Consider the following 21,349-nt stretch of genomic DNA (forward strand, 5'->3'; position numbering starts at 1 on the left):
CCCCGCCCACGACTCGCCGCTTCGTTCCCCGCCCCCGCCGTAGCCTATAAAATCCGGAGCGCGGCGCGCGGAGCGGCAGGCGAGGAACTGGGCATGCTCGGTGTCGCCGCAGCCTTGGGTCGCAAGTAGGAAGCCCGTGCACGACACCGGCGGCGCCGAGTGGAGCGCTACCGCGGCGGCCTGGACCGCAGGGCCGACGTGGAAGCGCGAGACCGGGCGGCGGCGAGAGACCGCGGCCCGGGCTGTCAACCGCGCGGCGGGGTCCGAGCCGGAGCGGGAACGGACGGGACGCCCGCCGCGCGGCCCGAGGGCGCCCCCAGAGCGGAGCTGCGGCCAGGAGGAGGACGCGGCCATGGGGCTGCTGTCCCAAGGCTCGCCACTGAGCTGGGAAGAGACCCAGCGCCACGCCGACCACGTGCGGAGACACGGCATCCTCCAGTTCCTGCACATCTACCACGCAGTCAAGGACCGGCACAAGGACGTGCTCAAGTGGGGTGACGAGGTGAGCCCGCGCGCCTTTGTTCGGCCAGGCCGCCGGCGGCCCCGCCGCGGTCCCTGGCTCGGCGCTGGTGACTCGGGGCTCATTCATTCCAGTCCGGACGAAAGCCGCTCGGGTCCTAGGAGGGCCTGAGCGGGAGGTGTGTGTATGTGAATATCTGCCTCCCGGCGACCGGTCGCACGGTTCGCCTTGGAGATGAGTGTGAACGGGACCGACTTGCCCCGGCTGGCTTGCTATCACGTTTCAAATCTCCAGGGTGTTTGCTTCGGCCCTCCATCATCTCTAGGTTCTTTTCTTAAACCCCTGCCACATCTCACACCTGTCCGCAAACTTGAGAGTTATACATTGCAACAATACATCACTAGACCTAAGGACTTGGGGTTGTCTTTCTAAAAGACGGGAGTCTTCATTATCCCGTTTAACTGTAAATGCTTACAACGTAGAGGTTAGGTAAGACTGGTAAGATCCTACAGCTAAGCGTTACCAGTCAGGGCTAAAACTTGTGCATGATCTCTGGGACCCATTTGTTCCAACCATCTGAAAGCGGCAACGCTAAAAACCACTTATTTTTGTGCATTCCCTATTTTAAAAAAACCACATTGATAAAAAGATACATAACCTCTTGAGTCTGACCTTTGTTGTGCGGGCTTGGCATTTACCATAGATATCGTGCCACTCCTGTATGTAAACGATCGTTTAGTCAGTATTATCCTTGGGCTAAGTGCTGCTGTGCCAGCATAGAATATCTTGCAAAAAGTTAGTTTTTCTGTGTCTAATGTTGGTAGATGATTCTGCCATCTGCAGCTGGAAGAATTATGCTTGGACTTAAGGAAGTATAAGGACTAATAATTCACATTTCTACAAAACTTGTCTCCTTTTTTCAGGAAAGGGACACGTTTGGCAGTTCTCCAGTTTTAGTCCAAAGTTTGTTGTTATCTACAACATTTGACAGTTCTCCGTTTGTGTTCCGTGCATCACTTACAGGGCAGGGACATTATGGTTTCTATGCACCTGTTTTTCCTAGGGCCTAACTATGTGCCTGGCATAGTTGGCAGCAGCAAATTGTGGAGTCTCTTAAGGTTCTCATAAAACGAGCCATTGTGGAGCAATCAAAAATTTACTTTTGCGTCTTTCACCGTTTTACTAGGACTCCATAGAAACCAAAATAGAAGACAAATGAATATCTTTGTAACGGTTCTAAGTTGAACTTCATCCACAGGAGATGTTCAGTGCAGTCCAAGCATGGAGGTTCACCAAGTCCCTTTCCTTCCTCACCTTTTCTCTACTAACCAGGAACCTCCCGGATCCCTCTTTCTGTTTTAGAAAATGCTCCCCCTGTTGGCAGGAAGAGCATGTGCAACTAACTGCCTGTTTCAAGAGACTTCCAGTGGCAGAGTAAACTGCTGTGAGAGGAACTGCAGGGCAGGACCTCAAGGGGACCACACACATTTCCATCATGGCAAGATAGGGAGTTGGTACTAAGTTTACCTTCCTCCCCACAAAAGATCAAGAGGAATGAAGAAACCTGGCAATCTTGGGCACTTGTATTCTGTCTGTATAGGGGGAGTATGTTGAGCCCAGAATGTCAGCCAATTGACACTTTTTTAAAGACAGGGTTTCTCTCTGTAGTCCTGACTGTCCTGGAACTCATTGTGTAGACTAGACTAGCCAGAAACTCACTCCTCCTGCTTCTGGCTCCTGAATATTGGGCCTAAAGGTCTGAACCGTTATTGCCCAACAGGGAATACTTCCGGCAAAGAGCATACTAGGCAGGTCTGTTCTGTTGACAAGCTGGACTCCAGAGGTGTAATCCTCCAATAACACATTGCCTTGCTAGCACTGCTCCTATGTTAGATAGCATCAGCAATATCCCTTGAAAACCTAATGCTGAAACTGCATTTCCCAATTTCTTTTTGCAAATATTCTGTCATTATGTACATACCTATACACTGATTTCCCCCAACCTTCCAGTATTGAGACTTTACTTGGAAGCAGCCTAACACTGGAAGGATTAGAATTGTGAAAAGCTGTCCCCTCCATTCTGGGGCTCCTGAAATGACATTTGAGTGAATGAAGCCTTGGCCTCCCCCTGCTGCCTCTGACCTCTGGAGTACAGATACTTAGCCTCTATCGTGGTGTGTTTACATTTCTTCTGGCAGTCTCATGCCCAAGTATCTGTTGTGATGTCAGCCTTATGTATAAGAGCAGAAGTTATCACAAGTCCTTGTGCACAGTGGGAACTTTCTGTCATCCACTGAGGAGATGTCTGGAGGCCGGTCAAGATCTTAGCGCGCCTTAGAAGCCTTGTAGAATAACTGAGAAATAGACGAGTAGATAAGAGGGGGAGGGTGTGGTGAGTGGTGTGGGCCCTGGAGATGAGGCCAGCTCTGCTGGGGAGAAGTATTTTAGATGAATGTGCTGTACTGGATAGGCACAATACCAAATACAACTGGTTTCAACTGATGGGTCATGACCCCTTCGGGGAGGGGTCACATACATATATCCTGTATATCAGATGTTTATATTACAATTCATAACAAGTGGTAAAATTACAGTTATTAAGTAGCAATAATTTTATGGTGGGGAGGTCACCACAATATGAGAACTGTATTAAAGGGTCTCAGCATTAGGAAGTTTCACATTGTATCTATGGGGACAATGGACTTGGCTGGAAAAAAAAAACAAAAAGAACTGCAGCTAAACCTTAAAAGCAGTGGCAGTTGTGTTTGGAAGAGAGCCTGCCACTCAGAAATATTCCGCTCCATGTACGAGGACAGAAAGAACTATGTTTACTGTTTGCCAGACTGTTGTGTCTTGAGCCCGCTTCCTTCATTTTCTCTTCTTTCTTCCAACTTTTACGGCTTGAGTGTAGACAGTCTGGATAAGGTTTTTGTTTGCTTGTTTTTTGTTTTTTTCTTTCTTTTTCCTACACATGCCTCTTTCACCTAACTCCTAACTCTAGCCACCACTTACTGTGATGTTTCTTTGGGAAATAGAAGTTCTAACTTGAAGAACCAAATACTACTTGTTCCCGGATGAGGATGGTGTGGGAAAGGAGTCTTCAGGTACAGGTTTTGTTTATAGTGCAGTGTCTGTATTTTAAAATACTGATGGAGGAAGTTGGGTGTGGGCACACACCTTCAATCCCAGCTTCCAGAAGCAGTTGGATCTCTGTGAGGTCAAAGCCAGCAGCATGTCTATGTAGTGAGTTCCAGGACAGCCAAGGATAGGTTGAGAGACCCTGTCACAGGCAAACAAACAATAAGTAGAATACTGAAGCGTGGCTGGGGACATAGGTCAGTTAGAGAGTCCTTTCCTAGCCTGTGTAGACCCTTGGCGTCATTTCCTACCCTGTAGGGTAGCTACTACTTTAGAAAATATGTTGCCGTCAGCTTGGCCCAGCCTTTTCAGTTATTTAGTAGCAGGATTGAAACCTGATTCCAAAGTTTTAGATTATTTGCAGTGCTTGGCATGCTACCAAATCCCCTTTTACAGCACTTACACTGTGCACAGTGGAGCTGTCATGGAGCTGTCAGGACATAATGCAAAAAGCAGATGTATAAAAGATGTCATGATGTGCAGGAGTGAGTAAAGCTCCGAGTGGACAAGTGTGGTGTCACTTGAGGCGTGCCAAGGACCGAAGCCTCAGACGCATGGGAGATTGGGAAGGTCCTCCCCATACCTCAGAACTGGCAAGGCCTTCCTCTGGTCTGAGTGTTACATCGTGAGAGCACTCACCTACAGAGGCCCAGGCTAGCTAATTCCCCGCCCCTGTGTGGAGGCTCTGGTTCTTGTGTAGTTGGAGCCACCCCATCAGAGTGAGCATAGCCTGTCTGAGCCCTGCTCGAGCCTGCTCTGTCTTCATCTCAGCCCCACGTGTGGCAAAGATGGTTGAGGCCCTGAAAATAATATATATGTAAATGCAGGAAAAAGAAAGCAAGTATTTTGAGATGTTTTTAACCAACTACAGTAGTTTGTACTCAAAGAATGTCTTCCCCAAAGCCAGTTATTCCAAGGTTGCTGCTTTGTCTCAAGGATATATTCAGCAAGCAATGGCGAAATAGGCAGGCCTTGAACTTTTAATTCTCCTGCTTCAGTCTTCCAGGAGCCTAGCTAGGCTTATAGGCCTGCGCACCAGGCCTCATTTTATATCCCTCACTTAAATAACCATAGGCATTGTGGGTGAGACATTCTGCATTCTTTGTTTTGTTTTTATGCCAGATCTGTTCATTAGCATAGTGGTTTGTGATGGAATTTTAAATGGCTCCACAGTTAAGACCATTTGTTTTTCCGGAAAACCCAGTTTCTATTGCCTCTCATAGCCATCTATAACTCCTTTTCAACATCCTCTTCTGGCCTCTGAGAGCACTACACTCCTGTGGAGTACAGACACACGTACACACAGACACACGTAAAAAATGTCACACACCAGAACTAGACTAGATCAAAGACTCAATGAACTTATATTTGAAGTTAGAATAGTGCCACCACCTTAGAGGGGATGGGTGGAGAACAAAGCTGATAAATGAGGTAGACAAGAGTCTCATTCAATGCCCAACTTTATTCAGAGCATCAGACAGTCTATACAATGTGGGGGAAGAATCATCTGAGTTGGGTGGGTGGGTAGGGGAGCACCCTCAGAAGCAGGGGGAGGGAGCATGGGATGGGGGTTTCTGGAGGGGAAACCAGGAAGGGGAATAACATTTGAAATGTAAATAAAAAAATATCCAATTAAAAAAAAAAAAGAAACCTCTGAGTTAAGGACAAACCATTTCATAGAAGGAGAGTTTAGACATTTAATCCAATAATGCAGAAAGCACTAATGAGTGATCTGAAGTGAGCTCACTCCTGTCTGACACACCTGAGAGGAGCATGGAAATTCATTCCATGAACAGATCCATGTTTTGAAGAAACTAAAGTCACAAGATTCTTGTTTCTTTGGAGTTTTCTCACAAGAACCCAGAATTCTCCTCACGACTCCATTCTTGGACCATGTTCTGGCAGAATAGCTATTCAGAACACAAACTAAAATTTCACATTGGATTTTATATTTTGACAGTTGAATGAATATATGTAAAACTACTACCAAAAATGAATAGAACTGGGAAAACAGTTTTATATCCTTTTGTAATTCGGATCTGTTACTTGCATTCATTCCTAATATTTAGCTTTTTAAAATTCTTTTTCCTGCATATTATACTATACTTACATGTACATTTATTTACATATATTATAAGGGAGAACATGCTGAGCTTTTCTTTCTAATATTGTACATCCATTCTAAGCCCATCCATTCCTGCAAGTTTTGTGATCACATTTTTCTCTAACGCTAAATAGTATTATCATATATATATATGATATGATATATATATATATGCGCCAAATTTTCATTATCTGTTCCTCTGTTTGATGGACAAGTAGGTTGATTCCAGTTCCTTTCTATAGTGAAAAAAAGCAGCAGTAAACAGGTAAGCATCTCTATAAAGGGTATGGAGTTCTGAGGGGAAATGCCCAGGAGTGAAATGGCTCATACTATACATATAGTAATTTATAATTTTTTGAGAAATATTCAAACTGATTTCCGCAGTGGCTGTATTAATTTTCATCCCCACTGCAGTGAACATGGGCTCCTTTCTCTCCACATCCTCTCTGATAGTAGTTATATTTATTGATCATGGCCATTCAGACTGAGGAGTAGTTTAAATTTGAATTTTCCTGATAGGGATATTGAGCACTTTTAAAGATAGGTATTGGTCATTTGTGGGGTGTTATGTTTTGTGAACACTGCCTACTCAGCTAATCTGTTCATTGAGTGGCAGTTTTGTTTCCTTGGTATTTAAGTCTTGTAATTTTTATAAACTGGATATTAACTTCTTATCTGAAGTGAAGACAGTTCATTTCTTTAAAATATTTATTTATTTATCATATATAAGTACACTGTAACTGTCTTCAGACACACCAGAAGAGGGCATCAGATCCCATTACAGATGGTTGTGAGCCACCATGTGGTTGCTGGGATTTGAACTCAGGACCTCTGGAAGAGCAGTCAGTGCTCTTAACCGCTGAGCCATCTCTCCAGCCCCGACAGTTCATTTCTTAATAGGTATTACAAAGATTCTGGATGCCCCCCCATCTATCTAGATTTCATAGAAAAGAAAGGCAACTTATGTGTTGTGTCTGGGCACACATATGAATTTATGTTGAATATTGCTCCAGTGTGTTGAAAGGACTAGACTTCGTCTGCTGGCAGAGGTGTACCTTCTCTCTCTATGTATAGTTTATTTCTGTATTTGTTAACACTGTCCACTGATCTGACTTTGTCCTTTCTGTAGAGCGTTCATTGCTTGTTTTTCCAGTTTCTGGAGACAGGATTTCCATGTGTGTGGCCCAAGCTGTCAGGAACTTGCTGTGTAGACCAGGCTGGCCTCAAACTCAGAGATCTCCTGCCTCTGTCTCCTGAGTGCTGAGATTAAAGGCTTGTGCACTACTCTTTGTTCTTTTAGTTAGTTTAAATTTAGTTCTAGAGACATGGAATTTCCATGGGTTTTAGATTTTGATCTCATTAGGATTCTTATCGAGTCCAAATATCAATTTGAGAATTGAAACCTAAACAATATTGAATGTCCCTAATCATGAACAAGTAAATCTCTCTACACCTTTAATTTCTCAACAGTGTTTGTAGTTTTCTATGTTTTGATCTTGCACACAAAAGACCATATACGCTTGCTGATTTTCTAGATTTGTCATTTATCCTTCAACCTTCTAGACCCACTCTTGTGGACACTCAATTATGAAAATTAGTGTGGTCCTAAGATTGCTTTGGACATTTCAGGTCACCTGTCCTTCGGTCGACCCCACCTCCGTCTTTAGTATTCTTCTGCTCTTCGAATGATAGAAATAAACTTTACCTGTTAGGCGCTTAGTGTTTATATATCCTGGATCAGTTCATAGCACTCCTGGAATATAGTTATTTAGAGACAGGGTCTTTTAAAGAAGTAGTTTTTATAGTTTACAAGTAGCTTCAGAAAAGTCTACATACTTCTGTGTCCTCTACCCAGTACCCCAGAATGAGAATTTAGTTGGAGCGCAAATACTTTGGGGGGGCTACTTCTGCATAACAATGAGTTCTGCATAGCTTTCTGAATTCTTGAGGAAGAGGCTTGTAGCTCTCTGGGCTTTTCTTATGTGTTTGGGTTTTACATTAATTTTGTTTAAGGGTAGGGAATGGTTGCCTTCTCACTTTGTTATCCTTCCAGCTCTCTTCTCCTTTGTCTACACTCTGTCCAAGCTGGCTGTCCTCCTGGTTCTAAGACACTCAATAGCCAAGATTAGCAAAGCTTTTCCCGCTTGTTTTGGTATCCTTTTGTTTTTGTGGTGCCAGGGATTCTGGTCAGGGCTTTGTGCATTCTAGGCACGTGCTTTTACTACATTTTTAAACTGTCCGAGTATGTTCTGAATGCCAGCAAGTTTTGGAAATCCTGTAATGCACTCAACAGTATTAGGATCTGCTTTCTTCCCTGTCAGGATAGGGCGTTAGCACTGTCTGAAGCAGCATGCATTACAGACTGCGATCTGATTGTGCAGCCATGCATAGTAAACTTCTGAATTTCTGTCATACTAAGTAAGCAAACCTATTTGAGCCTTGCAGCTATTCTAAGAAACTAACAAGCTCTTCAGAAAAATCGAAACAAACTTTTAAGACTCCAAAGGCCATATTTCCATGGTAGACTGCTTTCAAATTGGGAGCATTTATTGACTACTTCCTGTATACCCGTGGTTCTCAACCTTTCCTCATGTATTAAATTTAAATTATTTTTATTACTACTTCATACTGTCGTGAATCATAATATAAATATCTGTGTTTTCCGATGGTCTTAGGCGACCCCTGGGAAAGAGTTGTTTGCCCACTCCCAAAGGGGTCTCGACTCCTAGGTTGAGAAGCACTGCTGCATACTAATGCTTCCTGTGTGGGCCGGGAACAGAGAGCGAAGAAGAGAAAGAAGCCTGCTGCCGTAGAGAAAGCCAGTGGCTGGAGGACAGGCTCCATTTCCAGATCAGAGTTCATGTGGCTTCACAGCCAGCATAGGAAATAGAGATGGTCACAACTTGAGGCTGAGAAGAAGATTGAGTCCATGTTCTTAATGTGCTTGTTCATGGCTGTGTAGGGAGCTGTGTGGGGAGCTGTGTGGGGTTGTAAGTTGTTACATGAGACTCAGCAGCAGAAGTGAAAATGTCTGCTCACTCCTGATGAGGCACAGGTAGCAGACCAAGGAAACAATTGCACTGAAGTCCAGCTTGGCAAACCATTGCACCTATTGAGGACACGTATAAGGGTCTGGGGAGAGGCGACTTTCAGGAAGGCAGCTGTATCACAGGAAAGGCTACCCTAGCCTGGGTGCTGACTCATTCAAGCTAGTCATGGAACATGCAGGCAGTGGACAGTTCTGTCAGTCTCCCTGCTCCTCTGCAGTGTTTGTTCACTGCTTCCATAGTCTTAGACAGGAACCTGTAGATCTCACTAATTTCAGGAACTTCCTAGGTCTCAGGAGGGTACCCCTCACCACCCCTCTCATGAAAGAAACATTTCAATCCAGAGGAAAGTGCTACACATAATTGGCCTGGAGGTTCAAAGATAGCATTTGGAGATTTCTTCTACATCATTTGATAATAGCCTGAAAGATGGGTCAGTACTGAGGATGCAGAGAGAGATAGGCTCACGGGCAAGCATGTAGCAGGGTTTTTTGTTTGGATGTTTGTTTGTTTTCTTAAACATTTGTGTTATAGTGCTTGGGTCAAACCTAGAGGACCTCACACACAGTGGCCACAAGCGCTCATCTTCCATAGAGTTTATATTGATGCATAATTTTAAGTAACCAGAAAACTTGGCTGTAGGCCCTGGTCTGTCCTAGGAGAGTAGGTGGACCTACTCTGTGTTGTTCCAGTATTCCCTGTATTCATATTGTGTCTGCTGTGGTCAGGATTTTGTAGTTTTATTTCCACAATAAGATTATAAAAGTATCCCAAAGACAGATATTCCAAATGACACAGATGTCTACACCGATGTCTTCACTGATGTCTACAACAAAAAATGGCAGAGACTGTCTCAGGCAAGATAGACGACAAGAAGACTGATGCACAGGAGTGCACTCACACATTTACATGTTACATACACAGAAAATCTGGGGTGTAGTTTTTATTTCATTGGAATTAGCCATAGGGGTCAGGAGGTGGTTCTTAGTACTCCACAGATACAGGCATGATCCTAAGGATCAGCCGCACGTCTCTGAACTGTTTAAAATGGTTAGAGATAACAGCAGTCGCCGAAAGCTCAGAAAGTTTAAAAAACCCTCAGAGTTTATTCTCTGAGATGCAACTCTCAGACATATCTGAAGGGGAATTTAGTGTTCTTTATTGCCTCGCACTCTCCAGTGGTCCTGCCTGTGCTGTGGGCCAAGAGCTGGCTATGTCTAGGCTATGTCCACTGACCCTCCTTCTAATCAAGTGGAGCGAAAGCTGGGAAGTGCAGAAAGCACAGAGCTCACACACTTTACTCCCAGCTCTCACCTAGAAAACACTCACTCTGTACTCCGCTCTGAAGAGCTTGGCTGTCTAGTTGCTTGGCTCAGAATGAACTCGGGAAAATGGGTTGAGGTGAAAATAGCAAGAGTCAGTTTGGCCACTCTGTACCACTCCAAGTGACTTGCTTTATTATAACGGAAAAAGAAATGCAGTTGCCTAAAGAAGTCCAGAGACCTAATATAAAGTGAAAATGTGCCCAGAGTCTTACTGGTAACGGAAGAGCGTGCTGTCAGCTCAGACTCCCACTCACATATTGGAGAGGTTTGTAAGCCTGTGTTCACAAGGGGTAACTTTGGAAACAAGATTGCTCCTAAGGAAAGGGGGCTTCTGGGAAAGCAGAGTAGATAGGGCAGCTTGTTACATACAGTGTGGGGTTGCTTTAGGAGGGGTCAGTGTGTGAGGCATGCCAAATTCCCCCAAAGAAGTGATGCAGGAGTGCTTCAGCACCCTGGCACGGTTCCTGGAGGAGCAGAAGAAAGGCAAGTGTGCCTACAGCATGATGGGAAGGGTTGGATGAAGGATTGAGTTACCAATGCTCCTGGAAGGATCTTTACTGTGAGCCCTTGAGGAGTTCAGAACAGGGAGGTGATTGACCATCACAGTGGAGGACCCTGGGTCAGCCTATTTGCGCATTTTGTACATAGGTAGTCTTTGGTTAACTAAGACCAGATCCCAAATAAGACTCCCATGGAACGGTATTTTTGTCACCTAAATGAGATACTCTTGTATTTCTTCCTGTTACAATAAATATGTATTTTCTGGTATTAATCATACTTAACATGGCCACCAGGGGGTTGTAATCAACTTTGGAAAAGCTTTGTTGACCATGCTGTAGAACAAGACAGCAGTGAGCACTGGCCTGTACTGCCAGTGTTTGATCCATTCTTCCTCAGGGGCCCATGAGGTTGATACTGTCTTCATATTACAAGAGAACACAGTACAACAAGGACACCAGAAAAGAACGCCTGTGCTTCCAAAAGGACTGTCTGTACTGTTCACTGCTCCCCATAGGGTGCTCCCCACAGGCTGGGGGAACTGGTGGTATGCATGGACTCCACAGATGAACGCGAAAAAGGAGTAGGGTAAGGGATGAGTAGCACTCCTCACGAGGACATGGACGCATCTCAGAACCACAGAGGTGAACGTAAGCATAAGCATCCTTCGTTACCAGACCGTGAGATGCCTGCACTCTGACACTGCATACCTCGTATACTCCGTGGTCCAGAGGGCAAAGGCTCAAGTCCAGTATGTAACTGCAGTCCTCCTAGCCACTCTGCTGGCACACTGACCCTAGGAAAAGGCAAAGACCGGACCAGTCCTTGATAAAAAGATGCTCAGGCCGAGCTTGCTTTACAGTTAGGCCCAGGGACCCCTGGCCTTTAGACATGATTCAGCTTTGTCTGGATGTCCCAAGTCATGTCTAAAGCGGGCTGGGATAGATGACTGTGCTCAGCCTTCTGACATCAGGTCCAGCTTTGGATTGGGACCCGACACTGCCTCTGTGAGCTGTGATCTACAGAGTATCTGCATTCAGATTCCTAACAGTTTGGAATGGCATTGAACTATGTATGCTGGGGGAAAGGGACTACCTCTGTGGCATGCATGGTCCTTTGTGAGTACAGTGGGTGCTCTGGAGTTACCTGTTTTGGGCTCCTGTCATGTGATTTGGTTCCTGGAAATTTAAACGAATTCTACTGTCTCTCACAGGACTTAGGACAAAGTAAACATGGTCTAAGGGGATGTGTTTACTCACCCCTCTGGTGCCTCAGGCACTGAGTGGGGTGCCACCCTTAGAGAACAGCCATGCATGTTCTTTCTAGTAATAGATGTGCTTCTGTACTGAAGCTGTACAGTCCATAGTTCTCACACACTTAAGATGGCGACCTTAGCTCCCTCCAGCTCTGCCGACTTCTGCAGTAGAATGAAAACAGCCTCTCCCATATGCATGTGACTAGAACTCTGGCAGAGCAATATAGTTTGTTTGTGGAAAGAGCTAGGGAGTTCATCTGTCCTTAAAATGTAGATGCTAAAGTTCTGAATGAAGCACAATTGTTTTGAGGTAAGTAAGTCCTTATGTTTATAATACCTCGAGCCGTTAGTGGCCAAACATCACATCAGTAACCTGATGTGCTTCCTTCTTAGGCGTGAGAAAACTTGTTTGGTCCATAAACAAGGTGGGGCTCTATACATGTCAGAAAACTTAAGATGACATGCTGAAAGTAATTGCATGACGTAAAAAATAAGTAACATAAACTCAGGGATCCAGAAAATAGACGTTTTATTCCTTAAAGCAGGAAGAAGCAGGGCAGCTTAGTGGATGAAGGTGGCTTGCCCCACCCCTCTGGCAGCCTGAATGTGACTGCGATGACCCACAGGACGGATGATAAACCAACTCCTACTAGTTATCATCCCGTCTACATACACATCTACATACACACAGGCACCACGACTGCTCCAAGTCCTAAATTAATAAAGAAACTTAGAGAAAACTGTAATCACGAGGGAGGAAATCTATATTCGTGGCTTCTTTTGCGCTGCTATCAGTGTGTCTGGGTCAGAATTCTGGTCTTTGTTAGGTTTTTGTCCTTTCTACAGTAATAGAAATGTTCTAGTACTACTCTGTTCTATTTAGTTGAGATCAGATAACGGAAATTTTATTTCATATTTACTCTATATTAATTAGAGTCTAACCATAAGGAGAACTTTCCTTTTGTGAGACTTGCAATCCTGTTTTCTTCTTTTAAAGTCTTGATTTTTCACATGGGCCTCTTCTCACTGAACTAGGCATGTGAAGAATTTCCTCTGTGGGCCAAAGTCTCTCAGAGAGGTAAGTCCATGTATAAGAGAAGTTCACTTATGCAATGTTAAAATAGCAATGAACAGTTAATATGTTCTAAGGTTAAAGAAAAACAAAAAACACAAAAACAAAAAGACCAGCTCTGGAAGCTACAGGCCTGATCAAGCATGCCAGATGCCAGCCAAGGACCAGGTCAGGAAGAGGCAGCCAGATTTATTTTGATTTCTAAATCTCTAAACTTCCTCTGCAGTGTATTGTATGATTCTGTGACATAAACTGACATCTTGAACTGTGTGAGGAGGATGGGCAGCTATCATCTTAGGGTGCATGAGATGTTTGAAGATTCCACTAAAACAGGCAGAAAGCCACAGGACACATGGTGGCCAGCGCTCCAAAGCGTGACGGAAATGCAGTAATTCTAAAACTAGAGTGCATCTTACTCAAGTCTGACCCATCTCAATGTTATGTCTGAAAATCTTTGCATTAGAATTTTGTCTTAGTCATTGTTCTATTGCCGTGAAGAGATAGCATGACCATGACAACTCTTTAAAAGGAAACCATTTAATTGGATCTGGCTTACACCCTTAGAAGTTGACTTTATTGCTATGGCAGAGCATGGTGGCACATGGCTCTGGAGCAATAGCTGAGAGAGAGCTACACCCTCATCTGCTGGACACAGAACCTAGGCCTAGCTTAGGCTTTTAAAACCTCAAAGTAGGGCTGGAGAGATGGCTCAGCGGTTAAGAGCACCCGACTGCTCTTCCAGAGGTCATGAGTTCAATTCCCAGCAACCACATGGTGGCTCACAACCATCTGTAAAGAGATCCGGTGCCCTCTTCTGGTGTATCTGAAGACAACTACAGTGTACTTATATATAATAAATGAATAAATCTTTAAAAAAAAAAAAAAACAAAACCTCAAAGTAACACACTTTCTCCAGCAAGGCTATACCTCCTAATCTTTCTAATCCTTTCAAAGAGTTCCACTCCCTATGGACTATGCATTCAATGCGGCAAATACATTAGCCTATGGGAGCCATTCTTAGTCAAACCACCACAGATTCTCAGTTTTACACTGTGCTCAGTGCAAATGTTCTTGGTCTTGGCATTCAGGTTTTTCCGACCTAACTGTGGAGTGATTGACACTGAGTAGTAACAGTGCAGCTCCCACCCTCAGACACTTGAACTTTGTGTGTCATGCTGGATGTGGAATGATTGGTGCTGTCCAGTTTGATGGCTGAGAATATGCCCCCAAAATGAGTTATTGGTATTTTCTATGTTGTGGTTCTTGTTTCTGAGACCCCAGGCAAAGTCCCAGGGTTAAGAGTTTATGATTTAGAGGATAACCATTGTGGGACGATGCTTCGTGTGTGAGCTCTTGGTGCATCTGCAGAGACATCAGCTCCCAGGAGTGGAGTCTGCTGAAGGAAGTTGTGTTTATTTTGAAGTAATGGTCTACAGACACTTACCTTTGTGTGGCCAGTGTCCCTTCTAGGAGTTAGCTTTAATTAAATGGCATATCCTCTGGGCAGGCCTCTGAAACCCAATTTTTTATTAGGCCCTGATACTACACATGCATTTTGAGCACCTTAATTTAAGCTTTCTTGTGTTACTGACTACCTTTCAAGCCCTAGTGTGATGTTGAGCAGAAGCTGCATTTTCCGGTCTCTTCAGAGTTCCCAGTGCCTGCGCAGCTTACGGTTTCATTGAAGAATGAAGAACAAAAGAAGTAGCGTTAGCTGGACCGTGCCTTAGATCCCGAAAAGTTTTCACACACAGCAAAATACTAATAACCAATTTTGGGGAAGAACTCCCAACTGTCACTGGTTCAGTCATCTGTGCTCACTGGTGCCGTCACCATCACAATGGCTGTGGAGTTGTCTAGGAGTTGGTCTAAGGAGAAAACTGGATCTCTGGGGAGTGCTGAGGGTCGTGGAAATTGACTCTAACTACTACAGAGGCTAGGAGACAGCTGACAGTGAAGGGCAGGCCTGAACCCAGCTCCTGGAGAGTGGGTGGAGATTTGTCTAAGCTACGAGAAACTTTGTCTTCCTGCCCAAGAAACTTTGTCTTCCTGCCCGTCCACACTGACCTTCCCTGGGATATAGAGGCCCACCGTGGCGGGGGTGGGATAACATATTGCACTCAGTGGTTCTTTACACATGAGTTCCAGCTGTTTGTGGATCGGCTCAATGCTTTTTGCATATGGAGATCCCTTAGTCGTTATTCACACAGACACCAACAAAGGAGATTTTCCAAAGTACATCTTTCTCTGGGAAGCTTCATGAGTCCGAGAGAAATGAATCACTTCCTCTTTACTCACCTCAAGTAGAAACCAAGAAGGCAGTGCTTCATTCAATGCCCAACATACTCAGCCTCTACTCCCTTCCCAACGGCCTCAAAATTATATAACCAGGCGAAGTAGAGACTTTAGTTTGTACAACTGGCACTTACAGGCTTCATATAATTCCTAAGACTTTTAATATTTCTATTATTTTAACCTTTAATACTACAAATACTTGCTGTATGCCTGTTCTGTATTCAGTATATTACAGAGTATTTTACATCACCTCAATTAAGATTCTTTATTTTTATTAGTATAATTTCACATGAACATAAAGGTGCTTACTTACATTTGCTCAAACCTGCGTTATGACTTAGAATTATATGTCTGGCTGTCCTAGCAACACTAACACACCCGTGTTCACAATAGTCTTTTATGTGTGTCTTTGTCTTGATTCAACAGCTCAGAGATATTTGAGACTAGATTTTTGTCTCTGTCCTTAATTCAACTGTGGAAATTATTAGGGACCTTTATCTAATAGGATAAAAGTTACTCTCAGCAATGGAAATGTCAGGAACCTAAACGTTAATGTATAGAGAAAGCAGTATATGTTTAAAAGATAGCAAAGTGGGCAGGCATTTTTACTGGGCCTGTTCTCTATATAGAAGGATAACTTACGGGTGCTAGACAGCCTTGTTTTAAATTCTGTGTAGGGAGTTGTCTTTCGTGTGCTATGAGAATAGATGTTATGTACTGGAAGATTTTTCTTCCCCTGCTACTTCTGGGATGCTGCACTGATTACATGACATCACACTCAGTTACCGTGCAGCCAGCCGTTCATGGTTTCAGAATGGTACATGTGTCCAGTCTGCTTATGAGATGAGCTGGAATTCTGGCCTTACATAGCCCAGGCAGGGTTAGAGGATTGGCATAGTCAGTCCTTTATTGTAGGATTAGTTACTAAAACAGCCTTCCAGAGGTTCCTGAAGCCATACACAGCATTGAACCATACATATGGTCCTCCTACATATATGTAAGAATAATCAAGATTAGTTGTTGCTCACAGTGAGGGAGTAACAAATAATTAAATACACTATGAGAAGAGTTATGTCAGGAGTAAAGACAGTTTTGGGGACTGCAGGTAACTGAAACTGGAGAAAGAAAACCTCATGAAAGGTTTCTCGGTTAGTTGCCCTAAGTGTAGCCTAGGTGACCTAGCTGGATTTTGCTTGCTCTAACTTGTTCCTCTTGGAGAACAGGGTACCTGTGGGTCAGAAGTCTCTGTTGGGGTAGACTAGCTGAAATTGGTTCTGAGATGGCTGTTAAACCTTTAACACGATAATCCATCCTCAGTACCCCACTACCTGAGAGTTGCCATGGTAGCAACTGGAAAGAACATAGAAGTACAAAGTGGTACCTGAATAATCTGTTCCTAGAAAAGGTGCGAGGACTCACTTTTTATTTAGCCCTTCCCTCACTCACGTCCATTTCTCTCTAACCTCCTGAACCCGGGTTTTTCTGGCACTTCTGCCTTTGAGCTTGTTTTGCATTTTACCTATTGATACCTTATCACTTCCATTCCTGGGCGCCTTCCCTCTCTTGCCCTCAGGTGTGTTGTCCCACATTTCCAGGGGTAGGAATGACTGATGCAGTGACTGAGGACGCTGTGTGTTGTCGATCCTTGGGGTCCCTGTAGTCCATGTGGCACAGAAGGCTCCATTATTTTCTCTGAGCTTTGTTTCTGTTGTAGCCAAGGAAACAAGGCATGAAATGCAGGCATCATCATGGAGTCGTTGATTGTGGCTTTAGACATCCTATATGGGAAGCTTTGGCTTACTCTGTCATTTTTGTGATCACTTGTTCCCACTCTCATCAACAGACCACTCTCACTTAACGGTGCATTCCCTGGGCCAAGCCTCATTTTAGCCCTGCTTTGGTTCCATTGGTGTTTTGAGGTGGCTGCTGCTAGGCTGGAGCATTTCTGAGGACTGCTGAGGAAATGTGGGAGCAGGCAAACCTCACTGCCTTATATTTATTTAAGATTGAAAAAGTACTTGAACTTTTATAAGATTTCATTCAAACTTGGGCCCTATAAAAAGTTAGTTTTTCTTTCTTATGTACAAATAGTTCAATATTCTCCACTCTGTTTGCTTTGTTAGACCACAGGATGATTATTTTTGGTTAAGAATTGGGTTTGTTAGCATCTTCAGGGTTATCCTTTCACTTGGCTGATTTAAAACAAACTGAGTTTGAGCTCTTTGTCCTTTTGCTCTTCTTGATGCTTAAAGTTTGAGGCCAGGATTTCTGAAATTTAGGATTCAGGTTTAAACTAGGAAAGCCAAAGTCATTTCAGTTTATCTATATAATTACCACAGATATTCTTGCTTGCTTTGGACACAGATAAATGATTCAGACTCAGTAAACTAAGAGTTATCTCTTAGTCTTTTAGAAAGCATCTTATCTGCTTAAAGTATGCATAGCTAACTGGTGATGCCAGGCAGATGCATGCAGCCAAAGCGTTAAGGGGAAGGCTGCTTGCAGCTATCAGAAGCAGCTTAGGGAAGAGACCTTCCCGGTCTGTCCTGAAGCGGGAACCTGTAGTGGTAGAGTTTTCCGTCCAGGAAGCGGGAATGCACGGTAAGCGAGAGTGGGAACTGTTGGTATAGGAAACATGAATGTGGGAAGCAGAGATCTCAAGACAGAGCCGAAAGCAGATGCAACCGTCAAGGCTCACCTACCTTTGCCAGCAGTAACTCCAATCCCATAGGCTCCACATCTCTCAAAACAGCACCTGAAGCTGTGGGAGGATTTCACTTTTAAACTGTAACAATAGGCTTAAAGGGTAAGATCTGCATATGAAAAGTCCTGGGCACCCTTTCCCTTGTGTTCATTTGCAGACCACTGCACTTACCTGTGGAGACAACCGCACTGATTCAGGGAGTGAGGAGCATGTACCCCTCAGCTTCCAACAGTGTTAAGCTAAGGAGTCCTAGGTCTGTACAGGGTCTGGAAGTCTATTATGGACAACCCTTCCACGCCCTTCAGCCTCTGTTTTCACTACATTAACTGAGGGGTACATCTTGTATGTGAATGAAAAGCTCACATACCTAAGTCAATGTCACCCGTTCTTGACAGGAACCTAAGTGCATCAATCAGATGACTGGTAATATGAATTGCTAGTCATGTACTTGGTCAGTTAGCTGGTTTGTTCTCTTTTGTTTTCTAAACTGCTATACCATTTCCTGTGGTTATCAGTGTTCATCTCTCTGTATGTTTTAACTGAATTATGGCTTCTGCCTGGTGTGGACTTACACCTGTCCTCTCTGCTAGGAAGGCTGTGGCCGGGGGATTTGATGCCAGCTTTGGCTACACGGTGAGCTCAAAGGTAGCCTGGGCACCTGAGTGAGACTCTCTCTAAAAAACAAAACAAATAGCAGCAAACGAATTTTGGAGTGGCAGCTTAAATGCCCAACAGGAGTGAGCTAAGCCCACATAACTGAAGAGTAGGCACTGACTAACAACTATGGTCTCAGAAAGAGCAAACAGGCGGCAGGCTGGCTTCTGGATAGATTTAAGGTTGTGCTTCTGGGTTTATATGTGAAATGTCAAGAAAAGAGAGTAGATGCACACCTACCTACCTTTCTCCTCTTCCCCCTTTCTCTTAATAAAACAGGCCGAGGCTGGTTATACATACGGGGCTAGTTTGTCTTGTGGGCCATCAGCATGGCTCATGTTCTCTATGGCTGCTGTCTTTGAAGAGTCAGCTAAGCATTGGCTCAAGTAACCCAGCCCCACAACTTCTCATGGTAGGTATAATGGTATTTCATTTAAATTCTCATAAGAGTGGATAGCAGGTATTTCATTTAAATCGCGGACGGTGATTGATTGATGACCCTAGCCTTCCACTCTAACTCTTGTTGTTTTTAAAGCATACTATCTCAGCGAAACAAAAGCAAGCGCAAGTTGTGCTCTGTCTACAAAAGCCTCTCTTTGCTATTTGACCTGTGACTGTTTTTTGGACTAGCATTCTACCATGTGTAATAAATGCACCAGTGTGTCCCGCATTATAAATGATATGACATTAAAGACCAAGGAAGTTGTCTTAGATTACCTGTGCCGTGCCAAAACTAAATTGTTGGAGCCTCTAAGATAATGTCTTTACGTTCGTGTGTTTATGATTTTTAATCCTTGAGACAGGAGGGTGGGGAATTACAGGAATGTAGAAGAATCTGCCAGGAAGTGTAGCCTCTCCTGACTCATCTCGAGAGCCTCTTGTTGAACATCTGGGAAAATGAGCAGCAGAGCACGTCTTCACAAACGGCTCTCAGCATCTCAGCTCTGAAGATGTCTGTCTCTGAGCAGCACTTGCCAAAATGAACATCTTGACTTTTCTGTGGGATATGTAGTAGAGGAGAGAGAGGAAAGAGGGATCAAAAAATGAGTTCTTGTCCTCCCACAATGCACTGCAGACAGACTGCGCTCTGCAGGCTTTTATGTTATGGAAAGGGCTTGTAGTACTAGCACGTGTGGCTGGCCCCATTTTCTGTGACTCCAGCCTTTACATTTCTCTATTTCTGAAGATCATGTTGAGTCCAAGCCTGGAAAAACATTAATCTCTTTATTACTTTCCGCAGGTGGAGTACATGTTGGTGTCCTTTGATCATGAAAATAGGAAAGTCCAGTTGTTACTGAATGGCGGCGATGTTCTTGAAACTCTGCAAGAGAAGGGGGAGAGGACAAACCCCAAGTAAGCTGATCCCTCAAGTCTCAGCCTAGTGCTTCTGAGCCCTTGGAGTAACCAGGACATAGGCTCTTTCCTCAGCTGTCTAGAAGGCAGGACGATGGAGGGTAAGAGGGTAGGCTTGGGTGCCAAGCTAGAGTCTCTGGTTCTGGCTCATCTAGTTGGTAGGTGAGTAGCCTTGAACAACCCTCTGTGCCTCAGTCTCCTCGTCTCTATAAACATGTGGCTAACAGTAGTTATCTCACAGGCATTTCAGAATACTCAGTACGGTCAGCTACAGGGTGGAGAGATTTTTTCTTAGACACATTTCTGAAATGTGATTGAGATCCGAGCAGAGTCTGGAAGCAGTTTTGTTTTGGCAACATGAGGTTTACGTCTGTCTGTCTGTTTGTTTGTCTGTCTTTTCCTTCTCTTTCTCCTCCTCCTCCTCCCCACCCTCTTCTTCATCTTCCTCCTTCTTTTGCTTGCTTTTTTGTTAGCTTGTTTTGTTTCTCAAGACAGGGTTTCTTTGAGTAGTCCTGGCTGTCCCAGAGCTTGCCCTGTAGACCACGCTGGTCTTGAACTTAGATCTGCCTGCCTCTGCCTCTTACTTGCTAGGATTAAAGACATGTGCTACACACCTGACCTTTTAGTGCTGGTTAAATATTTCTTTACCTGGGAGTAGAGAGGGGCCAGGGGCATCTCTCTAGTTCATTTTCTATTTGGTCGCTTTGGGAAGCTGCATTTGAGAACCTCAATATTAGCCTGTAAGGCCTTCCTTCCTTCCTTATAGAGTGGACTAGCTTTGTCCTAGACAGAATACTTGTGTGCATTTTCAAAAACTTATAAATATTCTGAACTCAACATTTAGTAGCCGTAAGTAGTTGAAAAGCAATGGAAAATTTACAGCTTTAATAAGCCTCTTTTTTAAAAAAATTAAGTGGACTATAGCAAAAGAATAAGCTGAAATCATAATGACTTCTCTACAGCCACCCAACCCTCTGGAGACCAGAGTATGGGAGTTACATGATTGAAGGGACACCTGGCCAGCCGTACGGAGGAACGATGTCCGAGTTCAACACAGTGGAGGACAACATGAGGAAACGCCGGAAGGAGGCTACTTCTGTATTAGGAGAACATCAGGCTCTTTGCACGATAACTTCATTTCCCAGGTTAGTTCCTACGTTAACATGTTCTAGCAGGAATATCAGACTGAGGTTATGAAGAAAGTAAATCCTGACCTGCTCATTTTCCTCTACAATTCTTACACTTGTTCATACTGTTGGACAGTACAGCACTATCATCCTCAGAGTTCACTTTAAGGAACTACTGCACAAGTGAGTCACTCCCCAACCGGCTTGTGCTGGAGGTCGGACTGCTGACATTTGATACATTCTTACATTAGGACTGCTACAAGCATTGCATAGCAGCTTCATGGTGGGCGGGCTGTGCCCTGGTAAGGGTACACATC

The 21,349-nt window shown here is 44.2% G+C and overlaps 1 protein-coding gene across 1 annotated transcript in view; it reads left to right on the plus strand.

The window, feature by feature from the left end:
* Positions 1–289: 289 nt before the first annotated feature.
* Positions 290–21,349, plus strand: part of Gclc (glutamate-cysteine ligase, catalytic subunit) — a 38,414-nt gene continuing 17,354 nt past the window's right edge. Inside the window, exons 1-3 of the mRNA NM_012815.2 lie at positions 290–502; positions 19,793–19,905; positions 20,868–21,050. Of these exons, the coding sequence (NP_036947.1) occupies positions 353–502; positions 19,793–19,905; positions 20,868–21,050 (446 nt within the window). The 5' untranslated portion in view covers positions 290–352. The remainder of the gene's footprint in view (positions 503–19,792; positions 19,906–20,867; positions 21,051–21,349) is intronic.

The sequence above is a fragment of the Rattus norvegicus genome, chromosome 8, assembly GCF_021556685.1.
Source record: "Rattus norvegicus strain SHRSP/BbbUtx chromosome 8, alternate assembly SHRSP_T2T, whole genome shotgun sequence".
Classification (NCBI taxonomy): Eukaryota; Metazoa; Chordata; class Mammalia; order Rodentia; family Muridae; genus Rattus; species Rattus norvegicus.